Source organism: Panthera pardus, unplaced genomic scaffold (assembly GCF_024362965.1).
Source record: "Panthera pardus isolate Hobbes unplaced genomic scaffold, ASM2436296v1 HiC_scaffold_12, whole genome shotgun sequence".
Taxonomy (NCBI): Eukaryota; Metazoa; Chordata; class Mammalia; order Carnivora; family Felidae; genus Panthera; species Panthera pardus.
The window spans coordinates 6,993,124-7,012,730 of record NW_026526677.1 but is presented as its reverse complement, the minus strand read 5'-3'; the positions used below and the strand labels follow the sequence as shown (position 1 = coordinate 7,012,730).

At 59.1% G+C, this 19,607-nt stretch overlaps 2 protein-coding genes across 2 annotated transcripts; both read right to left on the bottom strand.

Annotated features, from left to right (window-relative positions):
• Nucleotides 1–19: 19 nt before the first annotated feature.
• On the bottom strand, nt 20–2,917 carry KCNK7 (potassium two pore domain channel subfamily K member 7). Its single transcript, XM_019414981.2, has 3 exons — nt 2,383–2,917; nt 625–1,023; nt 20–371 (listed from the first exon to the last, which is right to left on the bottom strand). The coding sequence occupies exons 1-3, from the start codon at nt 2,897–2,899 to the stop codon at nt 166–168; spliced, it is 1,122 nt and encodes a 373-aa protein (XP_019270526.2). The 5' UTR covers nt 2,900–2,917; the 3' UTR covers nt 20–165.
• A 1,270-nt stretch (nt 2,918–4,187) lies between these two features.
• On the bottom strand, nt 4,188–18,289 carry MAP3K11 (mitogen-activated protein kinase kinase kinase 11). Its single transcript, XM_019414991.2, has 10 exons — nt 17,542–18,289; nt 13,131–13,311; nt 12,787–12,935; nt 12,507–12,682; nt 12,139–12,382; nt 11,543–11,656; nt 10,877–11,012; nt 10,697–10,788; nt 5,703–6,128; nt 4,188–5,057 (listed from the first exon to the last, which is right to left on the bottom strand). Exons 1-10 carry the CDS (start codon nt 18,281–18,283, stop codon nt 4,720–4,722), a joined length of 2,598 nt encoding a protein of 865 aa, XP_019270536.1. The 5' UTR covers nt 18,284–18,289; the 3' UTR covers nt 4,188–4,719.
• Nucleotides 18,290–19,607: the final 1,318 nt, after the last annotated feature.

Genomic DNA, 19,607 nt, shown 5'->3' with positions numbered 1-19,607 from the left:
GAAGGGACCAGAACAGGGCTATTGCCTTTCTCTTTAAAAAAACAAAACAAAACAAACCACTATTGCCTGAGGTCCTTACAATCACACCCTCCCCTCCCATCACTGGGGGCTTCCTCCTCAAGCTCGTCCACCTGAACAGAGCTCAACTCCATCACCTCGCACCCATCAGCAAGTTGGGGTCTGTTCTGGGGCTGCGGCCGAGGATGGCAGGGTGCTCAGGGCCAGTTCGTCTTGGCCTAGGATGCCGCTTTGGTCTTCAGCCGTCCGCGGGCCACTGGACCCAAAGAACTTCACCACGGCGCGGACCTGTGGCAGCTCTGAGAAGGTCTCCACGGCCAGCAGCATGGCCAGGAGCCCGAGGAGCAAGTAACCTGGTGAGGAGAGGTTGATGGCACAGCTCTTTGCAGTGCCCATATGCTCCCTGCCACCTCCCAGCCAGGTGACCCGCCACCCCGGCACCCGGCACCACTCAGAGGTGCCGTCAGGGTTCTACGACTCCCACACCACAGCCCAGGGCAGGGCTCCTCCACCTGGGCGGCTAGGCCTCCCCAGTGGTTTACGGAGTCGTAGTCCGGGCTCCTCTTCCCTCCTCTCGCCCTCACGCTCCTTGGCAGCTGGACTCACCGAGAAGTGCGAGCCGGCCCAGGTGGTAAAGCACCGGATGCAGGCCACGGCCGTGACCCGGCAGCAGGTCCCCCAGGCCGATGGTGCTGAGGGAGCTGAAGCAGAAGTAGATGGCCTCCAGCAGGCTGCAGTCACCCTGGACGCCCCACAGCACCAGCGCTGGCAGCAGCACGAAGGCGCCAGCCACTAGCAGGCCCAGTCCGGCTGCCCCTAGCAACGCGGCCCTGGCCGGGGCCAGCCGCCAGTAGGCCGCTACCCAGGCCCCTGGGCGGCTGAGCAGAGGCAGCAGGCAGCGGCGCAGCGCGGCCAGGAGCGCTAACGAGGCTGGCAGCCCCAGGGCCGCGTAGACCACGCAGAAGGCCTTTCCGCCCGCCGACAGCGGGGCCATGCAGCCATAACCTGGAAAGGAGAGAGGCCGGGGGCGATGAGCACTCCAGCGGGATGCCTGCTGTGGTCCTCCCCCTTCCCCCAACGAGGCCTCTGGCAGAAGACCGCCCTCTAGTGGCTGAGATCGAGGGACCGGCTCCCGCCTGTGCTCTGGCTGGCTTTGCTCCTCATTCGCTGGGGGTCTTGGACAAGTCCCTTTACCTCTGTGCCCACTCTTTTCTGGGAAATGGAACATTAAAAGAGGCAGTCACCTTAGGCCTCTTGAGGCTGGGACAGTTCTGAGAACCCCTATCCTGCCCCAGAGGAAGCTTGGTTTTCTCCGGTTCCTCAGCTCTGCCCTTGACCATTACGATGCTTCCAAATCCACTGGGAAGAACGTTACGCACTCTTCCCCTGCCCAAAGGTGTCTTGAGACACCCTGTGTGCCAGGCCTTGCACTGGCATCTGAGTCTGCCCAGGCCCTGCCTTTTGGTGGAGACGACAATGCAGGAAAGTCAGTGAAGACGTGACATGAACGGCGGCAAAAGAGGCAGCGTGCGTGAGAGAGGGCAGTCAGGACTGGAAAAGCATGTGCAAGGCAGGGAGAGGCGGGAGAGCAGGGTGTGCTGGGAGAACAGGACCAGCTGGTCCGGAGGTTGTAAACGCAAATGCCTAGAGGGGCCAGATGTGAGACAAGAGCGTTGGGTTGGCCCGGAGTGGAAGCGTTCTGTCCAAAAGTACAGGCCTTGTTCCTCTCCGGACAATATGCTGCCTTGCAGGGATTCTGGCTCAGAGGGAATATAGCTCTCCTGATTGTCCGAGAGAAGTTGGGAATACAGATTCAGACGACATTTAGACACTCTGCAGATGTTTGTACGGACGATGTCCACTCACAGGACAAAAAAACCTCCAGGGCTGCGGCTCCCATTCCTTTATTTCCCTGCGCCTTCACACATGCTGTTCCCTCTGCCAGGAATTCCGTCATCCCTCATCTCTGTGCCCTCTTGCCATGGCTAGCGTTCCATCAGGACTTCCTCCCCCTGGCCACTCTCTCCGGAGTCGGTGGTCCTGACCTGCACTCCTGGGTTCACTCCATTCTCCTCCGTTCAAGAATCCGCCCTACAATACCCGCTCCCCACCTTGCCTCGGGCCACGGGGTCTGGGCATCTCTCCCGGATGTCAGGGGGCGTCGGGGTGTGTGGCTGAGGAGGACACACCCTGCCTGGCCGCTGAACTTGAGGTACCAGTTGGGGTACTGGTGTGGGAAGCCCCAGCTCTGATGTCAGGCCGAGTCAGGCCTGGGATCCGTCTGGCCTTTTGGGGCTGAGGGAAGGGCTACATCGCCAGGGCCCCCCAGGAGCCCCCGCCTGCCCGGCCGCCTGGCAGCCTTACCCGTGGTGGTGAGGATGCTGGCAGTGAAGAGCAGGGCCGAGGGCAGATCCCAGTTCCCAGCCTCTGAGCCATCGCCCCAGCTGGAGACCCCGCGTACCTGGGCCGCCAGGGCGGTGCCCAGCAGCTCCTCCAGCGCCCCAGGTGGCAGGCAGGCCCCATATTCTGCCTGGAAAGTGGCCAACTCGGTCCTGAGCTTGGCCTGGAGCCGGAGGGCTGGCGGCCCCTCCAGGGCCTGAAGCACAGCAGCCCCAATCCCCAGGGCCAGCAGGTGGGCCACAACCAGTAGTGGGAACCGGGCCCAGGGCCTTAGAGCCCCCATGTTGTGCCGCCTGGGGTCGGAGGTGCTGTGGGAGCTGGCGGCTCCACGGGCAGCTGGGAGGGGCTGGCAGGGTGCGGCCGGGAGGAGGTGCCCGTGGGAGGCTGAAGACAGACGCCAGGGACTCACTGAGGGAGAGTGTGAATGAGCGGGAAGGGGGTCGGTCCGGGTCCCTCCTCCTAATTTCTGGGGACGAGACATTATTTGCCCAGTTCCCCGAAGCCGGGGAGATGGGGGCGGGGTGGAGCAGGTTGAGGCCCAGAGAGCGAGCGAGACTGGCTCAAAGTCACACAGGGTGGCTTATTCAGGGAGGAGCTCACTCAAGCCCGGCCCGCTCCCTGCATCCCCTCAGCAAGTACTTCTTTTTCCTGAGGACACTGGACAAGAAGACAGACACAGGTCCCTTCCCTCCTGCTGTTCCACAAGAAACCTGTTAGCAAGAGAATGTGACAAGTTTGAATTGTCATACATACCCTGAAGTTCTGGGGGAAGGCCCTGGAAGAGTGAAGACTGACATTTCAGCTGGGGAACAGAAGCCAGTCAAGGTGGGAGAGAGCTTGGGGTGTGAGAGGAACAGTGTGGGGTGGGGGGGGGGGTAAGGACACAGGGCCGAGAGGACAAGAGTGGCCTAGGTGGACCTATTGGGAGGGGGGTGCGAGGGGGGTACAGCAGGCAGCCTGCAAGGAAGAGGGGACAGGAGTGGGGATTTGGGAAGAGTGGGGGGGGGGGTGCAGGGCAGTGAGCTGAGAGGAGCCAAGGCCGCCGCCCAGAGGACGCTCTCACACCTCCATTCTGAGTTCTCCCTGAGAACCCTGTGCTGGGCCCTCCTGAGTCCCGCCCCACTGAACACTGGGGACACAGTGAGCCTGGCTGCCAGGGTGTGTGCAGGGGCGGGGAGCCTAGACTACTACTCCCCTGAACCATGGAGGGGCTGAGCGCAAGGGCCCCGCCCCGGGGCCTGGTGTAGGGTGCCCCCCACCCCCCCGCAGAACCCACAGAAGTGTGGACGGAGCCATGAGCCAGTAAGAGAAGTGTGGACGGAGCCATGAGCCAGGGGGGTCACTCCTCCTGGTCCAGACCCTGGAATAGAGACAAACCCAGGACAAGCCCCCAGGATTCTGCCCAGTGGGCTCTGGACGCCTGAGCTCCGCGAGCTGGCTGTGGCGGGCACAGCATGGCCAGGGAAGACGCCCCAGGGGAGGTGATGTTGCAGCTGGGTCCCGAGGATAAGCAGCAGGAAGAACGGGGCGATTCTTGAAATGGCAGGAAAGGCCTGCCAAGGGTGGGGAGAAGGTGGGCGAGAGCAGCGCGTGTGGGTGCCGAGGAGGCTGAGGCGGGCCTGGAATGCCTGACCGAGGCCAGTGCCCTTGGTCCCAGCCTAGCCTCAGGCCAACTGCCCCTTGTGCTGAGGGCACGAAGTCACCAGGTTTGCGTGATGGCTCGGATCCCCCGGCTACCTCCCAAAAAGGTGAGAGGCTGCACCCGGGGAGACAGCTTGGGGAGTTTATTTGGCTTCATAGGATCCTGAGGCCGAGGCCCCAACCCTGGCCGGGGCGGCAGGAGGGCACCCAGAGAGTCCTGGCCCCAGAGGACCCCCAGGGCAGGGGTGGGGGCATCCGGGCGCTAAGCCCTGGGGCGGGGGCCACAGTAGCAGGGCTTGGTCAAGAGTGCTGGTGACAGCCGAGGCCAGCCCCTCTCCCCTGTACTTCCCCTCCTTCCTGCACCACCCCTGGGGGCGATTCCCTGAGACAGGCTCTGGTCCTCCCAACCAGCTGGGTACAGTGTTGGGCCCCAACGGGGCAGGTAAGTCGGGGGACCCACAGGTTGCAGGTGTGGGGGGGGTGCAGGCTCCCCCCCTCCAGTGTGAAGGCTTCCTGTGCAGTGTAGTGTTCCTGACCCCCAAAGGGGGTGGGGTCCCTGGGGGAAACCAAGGCAGCTACAGAGGCTCGCCCGGCTCCTGTTCCAGTGTATACTGTGGCTCCTGTAGGGCAGCTGGAGCGTGGGCGAGCAGCCCAGCCCACTCAGGGCCCTGCCTCTGGCGCCCACGGGGCCTGGGCACCTATGTCTTTGGTCTGTGCCCTGCAGTCCTGAGGGCCCCCCCGGAAGGGGTTGGCAGGTGGAGAGTCCCAGAAGGGGTCCGAGTCTGGGAACAAGGTCCAGGGTGCCCGGCGGGGCGCAGGCTGTGGCGAGGACAAAGGCGAAGGCCGTGGCCCGGCTGACACGAAGCTCCACGGGTCGATGCGGCTGCGAAGGGGTGAGGGTCGAGGTCGGCTGATGAGGCCCAGGGGCGGTGAGCGTGGGGTGCCTGGGGTGCCAGGAGCAGAGCGTGATATCCCTGGCGGCGGTGAGACAGCACTTCCTAGGAAGGTTGAGGGAGGGGGCACGGGGTCAGGCAGCCACCAAATCCTGGGTGTCCACAGGAGGCACCGCCCACCTCTGGAGCTTTCCTATCTGCACAGCGAGCTGCTTGACTCATAACTTCCATGGCCCTTTAGACTCTGTGGTGCATCTGTTTAATTACCCAGTGGTTAAGAGCAAGGCCTCTGGAGTAGACGAGCCTGGGCTTGGATCCCAGCTCTGCCACTTAACTGGTGAGAGCCTTGGGTCCCTCATCTCTGTGCCTTAAACCTCATCTAAAAAATGGGTATAACAAGAGTATCTTGTTCACAGGCCCGTCATGTAATTAAGTGAGACAATCTCTCCGCAGCTCAAGGAACAGCGCCTGGCACAAGTAAGCAACCAGTAGGCGTTTGCTGTCATTATCTCACCAGGATTATTTCTATTCTTTCACAACCTGCCTGGCCATGCCCCCCCACCCCAGCCCCCTCTCCCGCCACTGGGTGGCTGAACTTAGAACTCAGTTCCTTCTGTGCGTCCCCAGTGCCCTGAGGGCCTGGTCTGGGATCCAGCAGATGGCTGTGGCCCCAGCCTTACTGCCCCACACGTCCCCAGCGGCCTCTCCTCCCCGCTGTCACCCACAGTAGGCCTGCTTCGGGCCACTCACCGCGCCTCTCCTCCTCGCGCCGGGGGCTCTTGGCTGACAGCTGGCCCACGGGGACTCCGAGTTCCAGCAGCAGGGGCGCAGGGGTGGGCGGGCCGGGGGCGTCCGGGCTCAGCGGGGAGGCGGGGGCGTCGGGCCTCTTGGGGGAGAAGCGGATGAGCTGGGAGGGGGGTGGCTCGGCGGCTGACGGTGTAGGCAGCGGCGTGCGGGGTATTGGCGAGGGCTCCCCACGCTCGCGGCCCGGGCCGCCCGGCGACGGCGACGGCGACGGCGGCTGCAGGTCGCGGCCCAGGCCCAGGGAGGCGAGCAGGGCTGTGCCGCGCAGCAGCGCGCGCTGGATCAGCTTGGGCGTCCCGGAGCCGCTACCGCGCTCCGCGGGGCCTGGGCGCCGAGGCTCCTCGGGCTCCGGGCTCGGCCGCGGGGGGTTACCTGGCAGTGGGGGCGGGCACACGTTAGGCTGTCTTCCGGGCGGGGGCCACAGGGGGCCCTCAGCGGCCTAGAACAAGGACTGAGTTCTGCTCCCCACCAACGTCCTCCCTGACTCCTTTACTCCCCGACCCGGTTCCTCCCTGCCCACCCATCTCGCCCATCGCGCGTTCGTTCTCTCTCTCTCTCTCTCTCTCTTCTCTCTCTCTCTCTCTCTCTCTCCTCTCTGGCTCTAGAATCTGCCATCGTTCTCCATTACTACTAAAATAAAGTCCAAGCTCCTTGGCTGAGCTTTCAAAGCCTTCCTCTACTCCACCCTCCTCGGGCCAGGCCTGGAGTGGGACATGGGGCTGGGGGTCCAGAGGAGGAAATGCAAGGCTGGGGAAACTGAACTTTTACTACCAGGGCTTGGCTCAGGGTCCCTTTTCTCAGCCACAACCCTTACCCAGTCTCTCTGACTTATCTGCCCCTGCCCAGACCCCTGCCTTCCAAAATGCAAATGGCTAAACTCCCCATCCTTTCCAGGCCCTTCCTAAACTGTCTCTTGCCTCCTTTTCCAGCGTCACGCACTCATTCATTCAACAAACATCTGCTGGGGCTGAGCCGGGCCCACAGACCCAGAGGATGAAGGCCTGGCCCCCACCTATGGCTTCAGGCCTGCAACTCCCTGGCTCTCAACTTTTCCTCTGAGGTTTCCTCTTCCTCAGGTGTGGAAAGCCCCGTGCCTGTGCACACACCGTTCCCTCTGCCCAGCACAACTTTCCCACCTCGGCTTTCTGTGATCCCTTAGTCACCATTCAAGCCCCGGGTGAAAGAGCACCTCCCTGTGAAGCTATAATACTGTTAATTATAATAAGAAATACATATTTGGTTTTCATCTCATCCCTGGCACAGAACTCCGAAAACTCTTAGATTTTCCTAAGTGATCACATTGATAGAAGTGAAAGGAGCATTTTTGGCTCTTCCTAACAAGCCCCTTTGAATCACATTTAAGTTCACATTAACGATGGGGCACCTGGCTGGCTCGGTCGGTTAAGCATCTGACTTTGGCTCAGGCGGTGATCTCACAGTTCGTGGGTTCTAACCCCATGTCAGGCTCTGTCCTGACAGCTCAGTGCCTGGAGCCTGATTGAGACTCTGTGTCTCCCTCTCTCTCTGCCCCTCCCCCGACCTGTTCTTGTCATCCCTCTCTCTGTCTCAAAAATAAATGAACATTAAAAAAATAATTTTAAGTTCACATTAATGAGGTCACTTTTGGAAAGCCCGGTTGCCGGGGCGAATGAACCACGTGACGAGAGCTGGAGACTGAGGTCTATCACCAACGGCCAATGATTCAATCAATTGATCGTGTCCACATAATGAAGGCTCTATAAAAAAAAAAAACCCTAGCCAAAGGGTTCAGAGAGCTTCCACTGGTCAACACGTGGAGGTGCCAGGAGAGTGGAGCACCCAGAGAGGGTCCTAAAGCCCCACTTCCCCCCTTGCCACAGACTTGCCCTAAGCACCTCTTCCATCTGGTTGTTCTCGATCTGTATCCTTTATGATAAATTGGTGATCTAGTAAGTGAACTGTTTTCCTGAGTTTGGTGAGCTGCTCTAGCAAATTACCAAACCTGAGGAGGAGGTCACGGGAACCTCTGGCTTATAGGTGGTTGGTCAGAAGCACACGTGACACCCTGGACTTGTGACTGGCATGTGAAGTGGGGTGGGGGGCAGTCTTGTGGGACTGAGCCCTTCACCTGGAGGGTCCGATGCGAACTCCAGGTAGACTGTGTTAGAACTGAATGGGAACCCCACATTTGGTGCCAGAAGTGAAGTGAGTAGTGCCTAGAGGAAAACAAGAGTTTTTTTCCTCTTTTAGAAGCCCTCCCAGAATCTCTCCTAACCTGTGGAGTTACTGCTCACCTTATGCCTTATACAGCCTTTGCCCCACCACTTACTTGTTTGTTTCTGAGTCTGCCCCTCCCCCCCACTAGGCCCTCCCCCAGGGCAGGGCAGGGTTGATTTCTTTTCTTTCTTTCTTTTTTTCTTTCTTTCTTTCTATTAGAGAGAAAGAGAGAGCTTTCTTTTTTTTTTTTTTTTTTTATTTGAGAGAGAGAGAGAGAGAGAGAGAGAGAATATCTTAAGCAGGCTCCACACTCCACACTCAGAGCCTGAGGTGGGGCACGATCCCACAACCCTGGGGGACCATGACCTGAGCCGAAATCAAGAGGCAAGTACTCAACTGACTGAGCCACCCAGGAGCCCCAGGATTGATTTCTAATATGTATGATGCCTGTCTCACAAAATGCATCAATATATGTTTTATGGGGGCATACATTCTTATGATCTTTGCAACAGCCCCATAAGGTGATCACTATTATACGACTTTACAGATGATGAAACTGATAGTTATAATGATATTAAACTGAACAGGGGAAAAACATGTTTAAAACAGACAGGAAGGGGTGCCTGGGTGGCTCAGTCGGTTAAGCGGCCAACTTCGGCTCAGGTCACGATCTCACGGCTTGTGAGTTCGAGCCCCACATCGGGCTCTGTGCTGACAGCTCAGAGCCTGGAGCCTGCTTCGGATTCTGTGTCTCCCTCTCTCTCTGCCCCTCCCCCACACTCTCTCTTTCTCTCTCAAAAATAAACATTAAAAAAAATAAAAACTAAAACGAGCAGGAAAAATGAGACAAAGGTAAGGGCGGATGGAAGTCAGCACAGAATATGAGAGTGTGAAGAAGTTCCTGTGACCAATGGCCTTGAGAAACTGAGGTTCTGAGAGGTAAGTGCCTTGCTCAAGGTAATTCGGCAGGAATTTGAATTTGCCTCCACTCTTCCTAGCACTAAGAGTTGGCAACTCTGTTGCTTTGAATTAAAGCAGCACGGCCATCTTGACCCAGAGATGCAGGTGAAATCGCTTCCATGGGCCTCACAGAGAGCACGTGCCGTGTGGCAGTCAGCGGCTCCAGAGTGTCACAGAGCAGTCCCGTCAGCATAGGCGGACTGTATCCACCAACAGGCACCTTACGGCAACCCGCTCCCCGGTAGTATGGCGCGTGCCTGGGACAACCTCACAGGGTCCCCTTTGACTCTCAGCCAGGCTTCTGACTGTGTGGGTGGCTGGGAGGTCAAGGTCACGTACTCTCCTAGGCCCAAGATGGCCACTGGAGTGTGGGCTCGTGCTAGGGAACCAAGTGTTCAGCCGGCGGCTGGGCTGGGATAGGGGATATCCTTCCAGGTCAGGGGCAAGCTTGAGAAGGATGGGGTTCAGACCCTTGTGTCCCTGCTCCTGGTTGCTCAGAAAGAGCAAGGTCAAAGGGCTCTGCAGAACACGGTAGGGGCCGCTTCAACCCACACACCTGGGTTGACAGGACTTTAAGTTCTCCACCGGCCCTTTTAGCTTGGTACATTCTAGAGCAGGTGAACCAAGCTGCCCTTTGGGCCTTCTAATTCTCAGTTCCATCTCTACAGCTAGCTTGGGGCAGTGTAATTTCTGGAGTAGAAAATGGAGCGGCAGATGAGGGTCCGTGGCCCTGTTGCTGGAGTCAGACCTGGGTTCAGATCCCTGTTCTGCTGTGTGCCCTACATCAAACCACATAACCTCTCTGTGCCTCTATAAGATGGTCCTAATCGTAATACCCAGCATTGCCTGGCACATACGAAGGACCTAGTAAATGTTACCTGTTGTTACTACTATCAAATGTTACTCAAATAATGGTGGAGGTGATGTGCTGGGTGGGGCGAGAGGGGCTCTGACGGGATCCACAGGCAAAGAAGGATGCAGCTTTCTACCCCTTGCCAATCCCGAGCTGCTTGTCCCTCTGACACAGGAGCCCTGATCTCTGCCCAACCCACTAGCTTCCCAAGCAGTTTGTGTGCGAAAAACCCTTTCTTCAGGTGAAAGCATCTGAGGAAGCCAAAGTCTCTCTGCGTTCAAATCCTTAGCTGAAGGCCCCAGGTAGGTTACTTTACCTCTCGGGGCCACAGCTTTCTCACCTCTAAAATGCCGATAATAACAGCACCTCCCTCACAGGGTTGTTGCTTAAAGGGAATGCCTGATGCGCAGTAACTGCTCGTATCCTCATGGAGGACAGAAAAGCTCAGAACTGCCCCAGGTGCAGTGAGAATGGGCTCTGGATCCCCACCTTCTCAGCTTTCTCATCTTCTCCTCTACCTACAGGCTGCTCAGAAGGGACTCTGAGCACAGTGTGGCAGCCACCTGCCTGGTCCACTCCACGGGCACAGTCTCCCTCCCCTCTCTGGACCCAGCTTCCCTTGGGTCCCAAATGGGGAGTACCATTGCTGTCTTCCTTCCCTCCCTACAGCCTGCTGAGGCACAGCAGCTGCCACCGGGGCAGAAAAGAGGCCTTTTGCGGGCCAGGCCTGACCACGAGGACTGCACTATGGGCCCCCTGAAACCTGGGCTGTACCTGGCTCAGTTGTGGACCTATATAGGTCAGATGGGGGTTCTAGGAACGACCTGCCCTGCTGCTGATTTTTTGTAGTTTCCCCATAGTACCCATAGGAGCGCAGCAGGAGTCTGCTGTTTGCTGGTGGGGGTAGGGGGAGGGAGAAAAGGCCACTCACCATTGAGCATTGGGGGTGTAGAAGGAGATCCCAAGGAGGATGAGTCATCTGAATCCAGGTACCACGTGGCTTCGTCCAAGCGGGACCTTCTCCTGGGGAGGGGAGGGAGGTTGGGCTTCATGAATCTCAGGACTATTGGGGAGGTAGATGATGCTGGGGCGGGGGCTCTCTGGCACTCACCTCCCATTCTGAGCTTCCCCAGGCTTGGGGGAACTGGGGCCCCAGGCCCAGCATGCTCGCCGCTCTCCGTTGCTGGAGTCCTCCAGACGTCTAGGGGACTGGCGGCCCCATGCCTGGCCTGGTTCAGCAGGCTCCACTGTGGGTAGAAAACCAAGAGGGTCTGAGCTGAGGTCAAGAGCCCTGATCCTTGTCCTCCAATCATAACAGTCTGGCTCCAGGGACAACTTCTTAGAAGATGGGGGATCAGGTGGGAACCCATACTATTCCGAGGGTGGGCTTTGGGCCACAGAGAATCTGAACAGAACTGGGATGGGGTAGGTAGGTTTGGGTTCTGGGGTTAGCAGTGGGGTGGGGTATCTCATCTAGTTCTCCAGTTGGGATTTGCTGTTTAGTAGTTCGCATGCTGTGGCAAACTTGCCTGGGTTTGCTGGCTCTGCCCCTCGTTAGCTATGTGACATTAGGCAAGTTACTTTTTCCATTTTTTTCATGTATAAAACTTACTTAGATCAAATAAATGCCGCCCAGGGCACGCAGAGATATCGGTCTAAACAGATAGGGGAGGGAGTCTGGGTGTGGGGAGTTAGGAGAAGACAGTGGGATCCAGCTCCCAGGGTTTGACAGAAGGATATGGTGCTGAGGGGAAAAGCATGGGGAGAGGTTTCTTACACTGGATGGCCCGGAACCGGGGGAAGGTGGGCGAGTCCCCAGCCCCAACCTCGAAGACGTTTCTCCTCCGGTCCAGGCCGGGTGAGGCCTGCACGGTGATGCGGTGTTTGAAGTCTGGGGTTGGGGGGAAAGCAGGGTGCAGGTTTGTGGTGAACGAGAGCCAGGATTCCAACCCTCAAGAGCCCTCAGCCAGCTCCCAGGCCACGAAGGCAGTTCAGGCACGGTGGCTGCGTGACTGAAGCCGGGGTCACCGCTCTCCTGGGCCTCAGGCTCTCCATAAGGAAAGCGGACAGCCAGGACTCCACCAACCGAAGATTCCCCGGAGGCGACCCGCCGGGCGCCCACGGCCTTCCCCGAACTTTCATGAGCCCCGCCCCTCTCCGGGAGCAGCCACTCCCTGGCCGCCATGCAAATATTTCCGCCAGAGCCCGCCCACATTAGAAAAACAACACTCCCGGCCCCACCCCTTCCAGCCTTCGGCTCACAGTCCCACCCACCAGCACCCGAGACCAATCCCAGTGAGGCCAGCACAAGCCCGACCCCACCTCTCCGCTCATAACCAATGACTGGGAGGCGCGCTAGGCCCCGCCCCTTACCGAGGGGCATGCTGATGCGCTCGCCGCCGTCTCGCGCGCGGAGCTTGCTGCGCTTGAAGGTGCCGCGGCGGCGGCGCACGTGCGGCCGCTCCCGGTCCACCTGCTGCAGCAGCAGCGTCAGCTCGCGCTCGAACACCTCCAGCTCCCACTGAGCCAGCAGGTGCTCGCGCCGCCGTAGCTGCTCTGCCTGTGACCGCTGCTCACGCGCCGCGCGGGTCAGCTCCTCCTCGCGGCTCAGAAGTTCCTGCGCCCGGGACGAGGAAGGTGGTGGGATCGGCCCAGTAAGGACCCTAGCGTCCGCCCCCACGGAGACCGTGGAGGCACTTCCCGGCCTCTCTTTCCAATCCCGTCACCCCGACCCCTCCCACCTTTTCCTTGGCCCGCAGTTCGTCGAAAAGGCCTTGGATCTCACGCTTCCAGCCTTCCTGCATGGAATGGAAGGAGTCCCGCGGCATTTCCCGCAGGACCTGCGCCTCTAGCGCCTCCAGCTGCTGCAGGATGGAGGCAAAGTCGGGCCTGCGGTGGGGGTCCTGCGCCCAGCAGTCTGGGGACACGAGTGGAGGGGGAACAGAATGAGAAAGGGTCTGTGGGTGGGCGTGTCCCGTGCCAAAGGGCTCTGCCCCACACCCTTCAGCCCCATATCCTTACCTGCCATGAGCTGTGCGAAGGGCTCAGGGCAGGTGGAAGGGATGGGCAGTGTGAGCTTGTTGACAGCTACTCCGTAGGCTACAGCAAGGCAGTCGATACCACGGTAGGGCACCTCCCCAGTCAGCAACTCCCACAGCAGCACCCCAAAACTGTAAGCAAGACAAAGGGTCTGTGTCCCGTCCTCTACTTACTTATCACTATTTCACCCCAAAGCAACTAGGAACCAAATGATTTGGGTCCCTCCCCCTGGGCTCTGCCTGTCTGCCCAGCCCTAGATTTTGGCAGCCACCTCTGCCCTCTTCAGCCCCACGGATGGCCTTGTCCTGTCTCTACCCAGGCCTCACCTCCAGACATCGCTGCCCTTAGAGAAAGTGGAGGCCTTGATAACCTCAGGGGCCATCCAGGCATAGGTGCCCGCAGCACTCATTTGTGTGGTTTTGTGCCACTCTCGGGCCAGTCCGAAGTCAGTGATCTTCAGGGTCTTGTGGTCCATGTCATCACCTTCAATGGGCTGCAGCAGCAGAACTGGGGAAGAGGGTGGGGGGCAGGACTGTGGGTGCTCCATGCTCAGTTAGTGGGGACAAGGGAGGAGCTAGGAGCAAACCATCATCTCACAGACAGGCTGGCTAGGTACTGGAAGCACAGAGGTGATCTTGCTCTGGAGAACTCACAGCTGGAGGTTGGGGTAGAATCAGACAAAAATAATAATGCTGGGAAACATTAATGGAGGGGCTACTTGAGGCCAGGCATTAACACTCAGCTCTAGCATTCACAAAACCATCTCCGAGGTACCCATCGTTATCCCCATTTTACAGAAAAGGAAACGGAGCAGAGAAACCACTTAGTCAAGATCATATGCAGATAAAGAACGGAGTCCAACCTAGTCTGTGTGGTTCTCAAGCCAGCGTTCTAACTTTTCCCTAATGCTGCATTGGACAGAAACCCATGTCTTGTCATGGTGCTGAGACAGGAGTGTGAATTAGAACCCCCGTTCGTGTGGGGAACAGGAGGGAACCCCTTGGTGAGAAAGGAAACCCAGCAGGCACTGCAGGCCCCCGGTGCCCATGTCTCGTCTTGGCTAGTGCAGCCACTCTCCGTGAGGACAGAAAGACTCCCAACAAAAGATATCTACTGATGCAGCTGGACGTGAAGAGAATGGGGAGTCTGAGAAGTGAAGGTCCTTGGCCAGAAAGGAGGAGCTTGGGACAAACACGGGAGCGGATGGTCAGATTTGGCAGGGGTTCATGGTGTTGACCCCAATGGGGCCACCATAGTCTGTAGAGAGAGGAGAAGCAGCAACTTGCAAACCTCTCATCGGGACAAACATGGCTCAGATGAGAGGTTTTGAGGAACAGAAAGAGGATAAAGTCATAGGATCATCAGGGGTTTGAAGGGGGCCTCTCACTCTGCTGGTCATTGTAGAGAAGTGACATCCAAGCCAATTACCTTTCTGAACATACGTCATTTCAGGGCACATCAACCACTCAGCCCTGCTGTCCAGGGTGAAAGCACCATTACGGGGGCAGCTCAGGGTACTGAGGGCAGAGGGGATGGGCACCTAACCCAGCCTGGCAAAAGGGAGGACTTCTTGGAGGAGGTGGCAGAACCAGGGTATTCACTTTTCCAGGCTTGAAACCATAACCCCTGCTCCTGCTGCTGGCCAAGCTTTCTGGGCCTTGCGGCCGCATCTGCCACTGCCACCCCCCCCCCAGCCCAGCTGTCTTTGATTCTGGGGCCTCTGGCTGCTTGTGCTATCTCCTTAGGGCCTCCCCTCCCCTCAGCCTTTTCGGTGCCAGTGCTCCTCAGAGCCTGGCCTCTCCTCAACCTCTGCCCACTGCCCCCAGGCTGTCTTGGCCTCTCCCAAGTGCCAGCTGCCCCCTCCCTGTTGGACTCTCCCACATTTGAAGCTCTAGGCCAGAAGCCAATTCAGCTGCCCATCACCGCCCCGTCTGATGTCCAAATGCCCTCAACAACCACCTTCTGAATCCCACCGCACACAGCAAATCTCCCTGCGATTTCTCCTAATTCAGAGAACGGTCTTGCAGTCCATCCTCTCCTCTGAGCCAGACTGGGGCTGAGTCCCAAACAGTTAATAAAGCTAAGGATGACAACGAAAGCCACCTCAGAGGGTTGTCATGAGTATTTAACAAGATCACACTTCTTAAATCCTTAGCACAGGGTGTGACATCTGGTACTGAGTGTCAGCTGTCCTCTAAAGATTAGGTCTCTACCCTCTCGTGTTGACTCTCCTTGCGGTCCTCTGTCACAACATATTCCCTGCTTTGCAATGGACTCTGGGCTGGCTGCTGGAGGCTCAGAACTGGACCATTCAGTAAACCTTACACGAGTTCATTCCAAAGCAGCAGAACTGCAACGGGGGGGGGCGGGGGGGGGGAGGGCGGCAGGTGGCTGGAGTGGCACCAAGCAAAGGGGTCTATGTGCTAGGGCCCGAAGGTCTACGTGCTGGTCTCTCCTGGTGACAGGACCCACCCACCCTCTTGAAGACCAACTGGCCAGGTCTCTAGCTACTTGTACCTCACAGACTAGTGAAGCACTTTCCCACCAGCATCTCTGGCTGGGAGGCCAGCTTCCCCTTTTCGGTCAGGTAATCTGAGGCCCAGAGATAGGCAGCCTCTCATCCAAGTCTCAGGACTTCTTTGTCCCTGGTGGCCTTTCTGTCACCCTCCACCCCCAGCTTCACACCTTTGAAGCCTCATCCTCACCTCCGAATCCCCTGCTTTTATATCGAGTGCCTTGAATCTGTCCCAACCCAAGTTGCTCTTCTGGCATCTGATACAAACCTTGGGGATGGGGTGATCAGGGGCCACCTGGAGGAGAGGGAGCTGGAGATCCCAAGCTCTCAGCCCCCTCTCAGGGCTCCCTAGCCTCTGAAAGGGGCCTGGCCCCCAGCTCCCTCCACAGGCTGGCCTCTGGGGGCCTAAGCAGCTCACACCTCTTCCGCTTCCCTTCCCTGGTCCCTACTTCTCCTTTCTGGGAGGCCTGGTCCAGGTTTCCAACTGGGGGGGAGCCCTTTGGGGGAGAATTGGGGGAGGTCAGACCCAGGCCGGGCTGGCTGGTCAGTCCTGTGACTCGTGGGCCTGGAGAATTCCCCCTCCACTCCCCGCCAGGCTTCCTCACAAGGCCCCCATTGTCCAGGAAAATCACGCCATTGTTTCCTGCCTGTGCCCCCCCCCCAGCCCAGGGACTCCCCCCACCATCCCACAGACAGCACCCCAGGCCTAGGACCGGGGTCTTCGAGGTGGGAGGCCAGGCTCAGAGAGGCTGAGGGCACCTTGCCTGCCTTCATCACCACCCAGACTCTGGGAGAGAAACAGGGGAACTGGAGGGGGGGGTGTGTGTGTGCAATCCCTGGCTCCTTCCTCTCCCATAACCCCCCCCCCTCCCCAACCCTTGGCTCTTTCCTCCCCTGCAGGCAGCTGGGCTGGGGAGGGAGCAGAGGCTGGAGCAGGGGCAGGAAGCCGGCTCAGGGGCAGCAGGAAACGCAGGAAGCAGTGGGGAGGGTGGGGAGCAGGGGCCTGGGCTATTGTTCCATTTTCTCTGGAAAGAAAACTGGAGGAAAAACAGAAGAAGGGAGTCCCCTCCCCCAAGGCCTTCGGGGAATCTCCCTCAGGCTGGGGTTAGTGAGTGGGGGTCCCTGGAAGCCTAGGGCCAAGAAGTAAGGGTGAGCAGAGGGAAGTGCCCCACTGGATGAGAGGAGTAGGTGGGGGTGGCTGGTAGGCCTCCCCAGCCCCTCCAGGCCTGTCAAGGACTTGGATATTACTGGGTCAGGGCATTCTGCTCTCCATAAGCTACTTGTATATGGTCAGCTCAGGCCAGGCAGCCCAAAATATCCATGCTTACCTCCCCCAAGAGTTGCCCATGCCTCTCCAATAACCCATCAGCCCCTCCCGCACCTCCTGTTGCTCTACGGCCTGTACCCTGAGCCCCAGCAGACCCAGCCCCGCGTCCCCACTACTGGGAGGGGTGGTCCTGCCTCTTGGCCTGACATGGCTGGAGACGGAGTAACCTTACTGCTTGAGGTTCCCTTAGCCCCACCATGCCCACCCCAATTGCTCATTCCAGGCAAGGCCCTCTCGGTGATCCAGCCCTCAAGTGCTCACACCCACAGCTGCAGACCTACTACGTGCCAGGCATCAGATGCCAGGCTTGCCCAGTCCCTTAAGCCATTTCACCTTCCTGGTCACTCCCTTTTTACAGAGTCTGAAATTGAGGATCTGAGTTGAAATAAGGAGCTAAAGGTCATGCAGTCAGGGGCATGGGCGGGACCAGAATTCCAGCCCTGTCCCCAGCCTTGACCCCCAGGGGTGGGAAGGGTGGGGGGCTTTCCTCTCCAAGATCTCTGTTCTGGAGAAGCTTCCCACCACAAGAGCAGAGCAGCAACAGCACAAGTGTGAGCTTTAGGGGAGAGGAAGATGAGCGCCAGTATCCAGCTTCCTTGAAGTGGTGTCCACGGTTAGACAGGATGCGTATGGCTCACCTGAGAGCTCCCAACTTTTTAACTTGGCAGCTATGAGCTCGGGTTAAGGGCTCCATCTGAGGCTGGGGCGTGAAGGACGGTTTGGTGCCTGGGACTCCTGCTTTGGGGCCCGTGTGGACTCATGGCGCCCCTAGTCAGCTGGGACTCCCCTAGGGCAGGAGCTCCTGCCTCTCCTAGATCCCCAGGTGGCTCAGCTGAGAGTTGGCAGGTGTGTGCTCGGCCCACGCCGCCCTCCAACCATGCTCCCCAAAACTCACTGTTGTTGGACTTGAGGTCTCGGTGGATGACGGGCACCAGGGCCTCACAGTGCAGGTAGTGCATCCCGCGGGCAATTTGCACAGCCCAGTTGACCAGAACATGCGGGGGCACACGTCGCCCAGCCAGGGCACGGCTGAGGGGCCCACCGGCCGCATACTCCATCACCAAGCACAGGTTGGGCTCCTCTAGGCACACGGCCTTGAGGGCAATGATGTTGGGGTGTGCCAGCATGGCGAAAAGCCGGGCCTCCTGGCGCACGCTCTCAGCTGTCACACTGATGTCCTCATCGGGGTCCTGGCGAGCTGCCTTCACAGCCACCAGTTCACCTCGCCAGCTGCCGCGGTAGACCTTGCCGAAGCCACCGATGCCGATCACCTCCTCCAGCCGCAGCTCTTGGAAACTGGCCACCTCGCAGGGGGGCGGGCCACCGCCCCGAGACACATAGTTGGATGGAAAGATGCCCACCTGGCCGCCCACCTGGCCCGCCCACCAGCCCTCATCGCCTGAGATAGCTGCATCCCGGGACAGCACCTCCACACGGTCGCCCTTCCTCAGGGCCAGTTCGTCCTGCCCACTGGGTTCGTAGTCAAACAGGGCTGTCCAAACAGGGTTGGCATAAGCCGCTGTCTTCGGGGACCCCTCTGGCCAGCCTCCTCCGCCGCCACCCCCACCGCCCCCACTGCCGCTGCCGTTCCACGACCCCAGCGGGCTCTTGAGAAAGAGGTTCTTCAAGGGCTCCATGGCTGGGACCCAATACTGGGGCAAGTGGGGTACCTTCCCTGGGTGCCCCTGGTCCCCACCCCTGCTGGCTGCCAAGGCCCTAGTCCCGGAACCCGGGCATCCGGGCCCTGGCCCTCAGCCCCAGACCCAAACCTCTCTGGGGAGCCAGGAGTATTGCCTCCCGGCCCCCCGCATCTCGGGCTTCTAGAGGGCCACCCAGGGCAGTGTGGTCAGGCTCTGGGGGTGGGACCCCGGGGCCTCCGGCGTCTCACCATGGCCAGCTTGGAGGGGCCCGAAAGTCCCTCAGTCCTGGAGCAGTCCTGGGAGGCTGGCTCCGGCACTCGCCAAGCGTAAGGTGGGGCCAGCAAGGGGCAGCGCCTGGACTCCGGTTGGGTCTTTTTGCGCAGGGGGTGGCTGGAGTGTCCCTGGTTGGGCCGAGCTGCCGCTTCCCAGCCCGGCTCCCTCAGCCCGACGGCTCCAACCCCGTTCCCTTCTTCCTCCTCCCTTTGTACTTTGGCCCCGGGGGCGGGAGGCAGAGGTGGAGGGTGGAGTTTCACTTTTTTCCGCTCTTCTCCCTCCTGCAGGAAACAGCATCAGATGACGCGGGCGGGTAGCCCTGCTCCCCTCCCAGAGGCTGCCGGAGCAGGTCCCGGGAGTTCCCGGGTAGGCGGGCAATGAGGGGATGGGTAGTCCCGACCGCCCATCGCAGGAGGTTCAGGGTCAAGGTTGGTCTTTGCTAAGGACAGGCCATCCCCTCTGCATCCGCATCAGCAAAACGGGGTAAAGAACCTGGCTTGGGAGTGGGGCAAAGCCGAGTCTAGTCTTGGCTCCGAAGTTGAAGGACTGTGTGACTCATCTTCTCTTCGCCTCATTCCCTTCATAGCTGAAACAGAGACCAGAAACTCTGCTTTGTAGAGCTAGTTTGGGATGAGAGTGGGCAAGGTTGGAGGACGGGACTGGCTGCACCTCAAGCTCTTGGAACGGGTTGTCTAAGGTGTCCTCTGCTCCTCACCTGGAAAACAATCCGGTTCTTCAGGCCCCTTCCCCAGTGGGCTGAAACCTGAGGCTGTCTTCCAGAATTTCGCCCAGCGATTGGATTCAGAATAGCTAAATCGCCCTCACAGCCGCTGGATGGACTCCAATTGCCTTGCGCCTGTCTCTTTAAGAAAAACGACGTTATCCTATTTCTATTACTCATGCCTGTTCTGTAAGGTTACTCTCCAACCGCTAAATCTGAGCTCTGACCCGGAAGTAGACACCGCTTAGGGCGAGAGTGCCGGTTTGAGGTCCAGCACTAAAAGGGGCGGACCGAGAGGGGCGTGCTTTGGTGGTGCAGAGCTGTCCC

What these genes read in the sequence shown, in the direction of transcription:
- MAP3K11 (XM_019414991.2), bottom strand. Translation starts at nt 18,283, where the DNA reads ATGGAGCCCTTGAAGAACCTCTTTCTCAAGAGCCCGCTGGGGTCGTGG. An exon ending in GGGGAAGCTCAGAATGGGAG is followed by an intron (nt 10,789 to 10,876) that starts GTGAGTGCCAGA and finishes TCCCCTCCCCAG; the next exon opens with GAGAAGGTCCCGCTTGGACG. An exon ending in TACACCCCCAATGCTCAATG is followed by an intron (nt 6,129 to 10,696) that starts GTGAGTGGCCTT and finishes CCCCACTGCCAG; the next exon opens with GTAACCCCCCGCGGCCGAGC.
- KCNK7 (XM_019414981.2), bottom strand. Translation starts at nt 2,899, where the DNA reads ATGTCTCGTCCCCAGAAATTAGGAGGAGGGACCCGGACCGACCCCCTT. An exon ending in CAGCATCCTCACCACCACGG is followed by an intron (nt 1,024 to 2,382) that starts GTAAGGCTGCCA and finishes TCTCCTTTCCAG; the next exon opens with GTTATGGCTGCATGGCCCCG. An exon ending in GGGCCGGCTCGCACTTCTCG is followed by an intron (nt 372 to 624) that starts GTGAGTCCAGCT and finishes TCTCCTCACCAG; the next exon opens with GTTACTTGCTCCTCGGGCTC.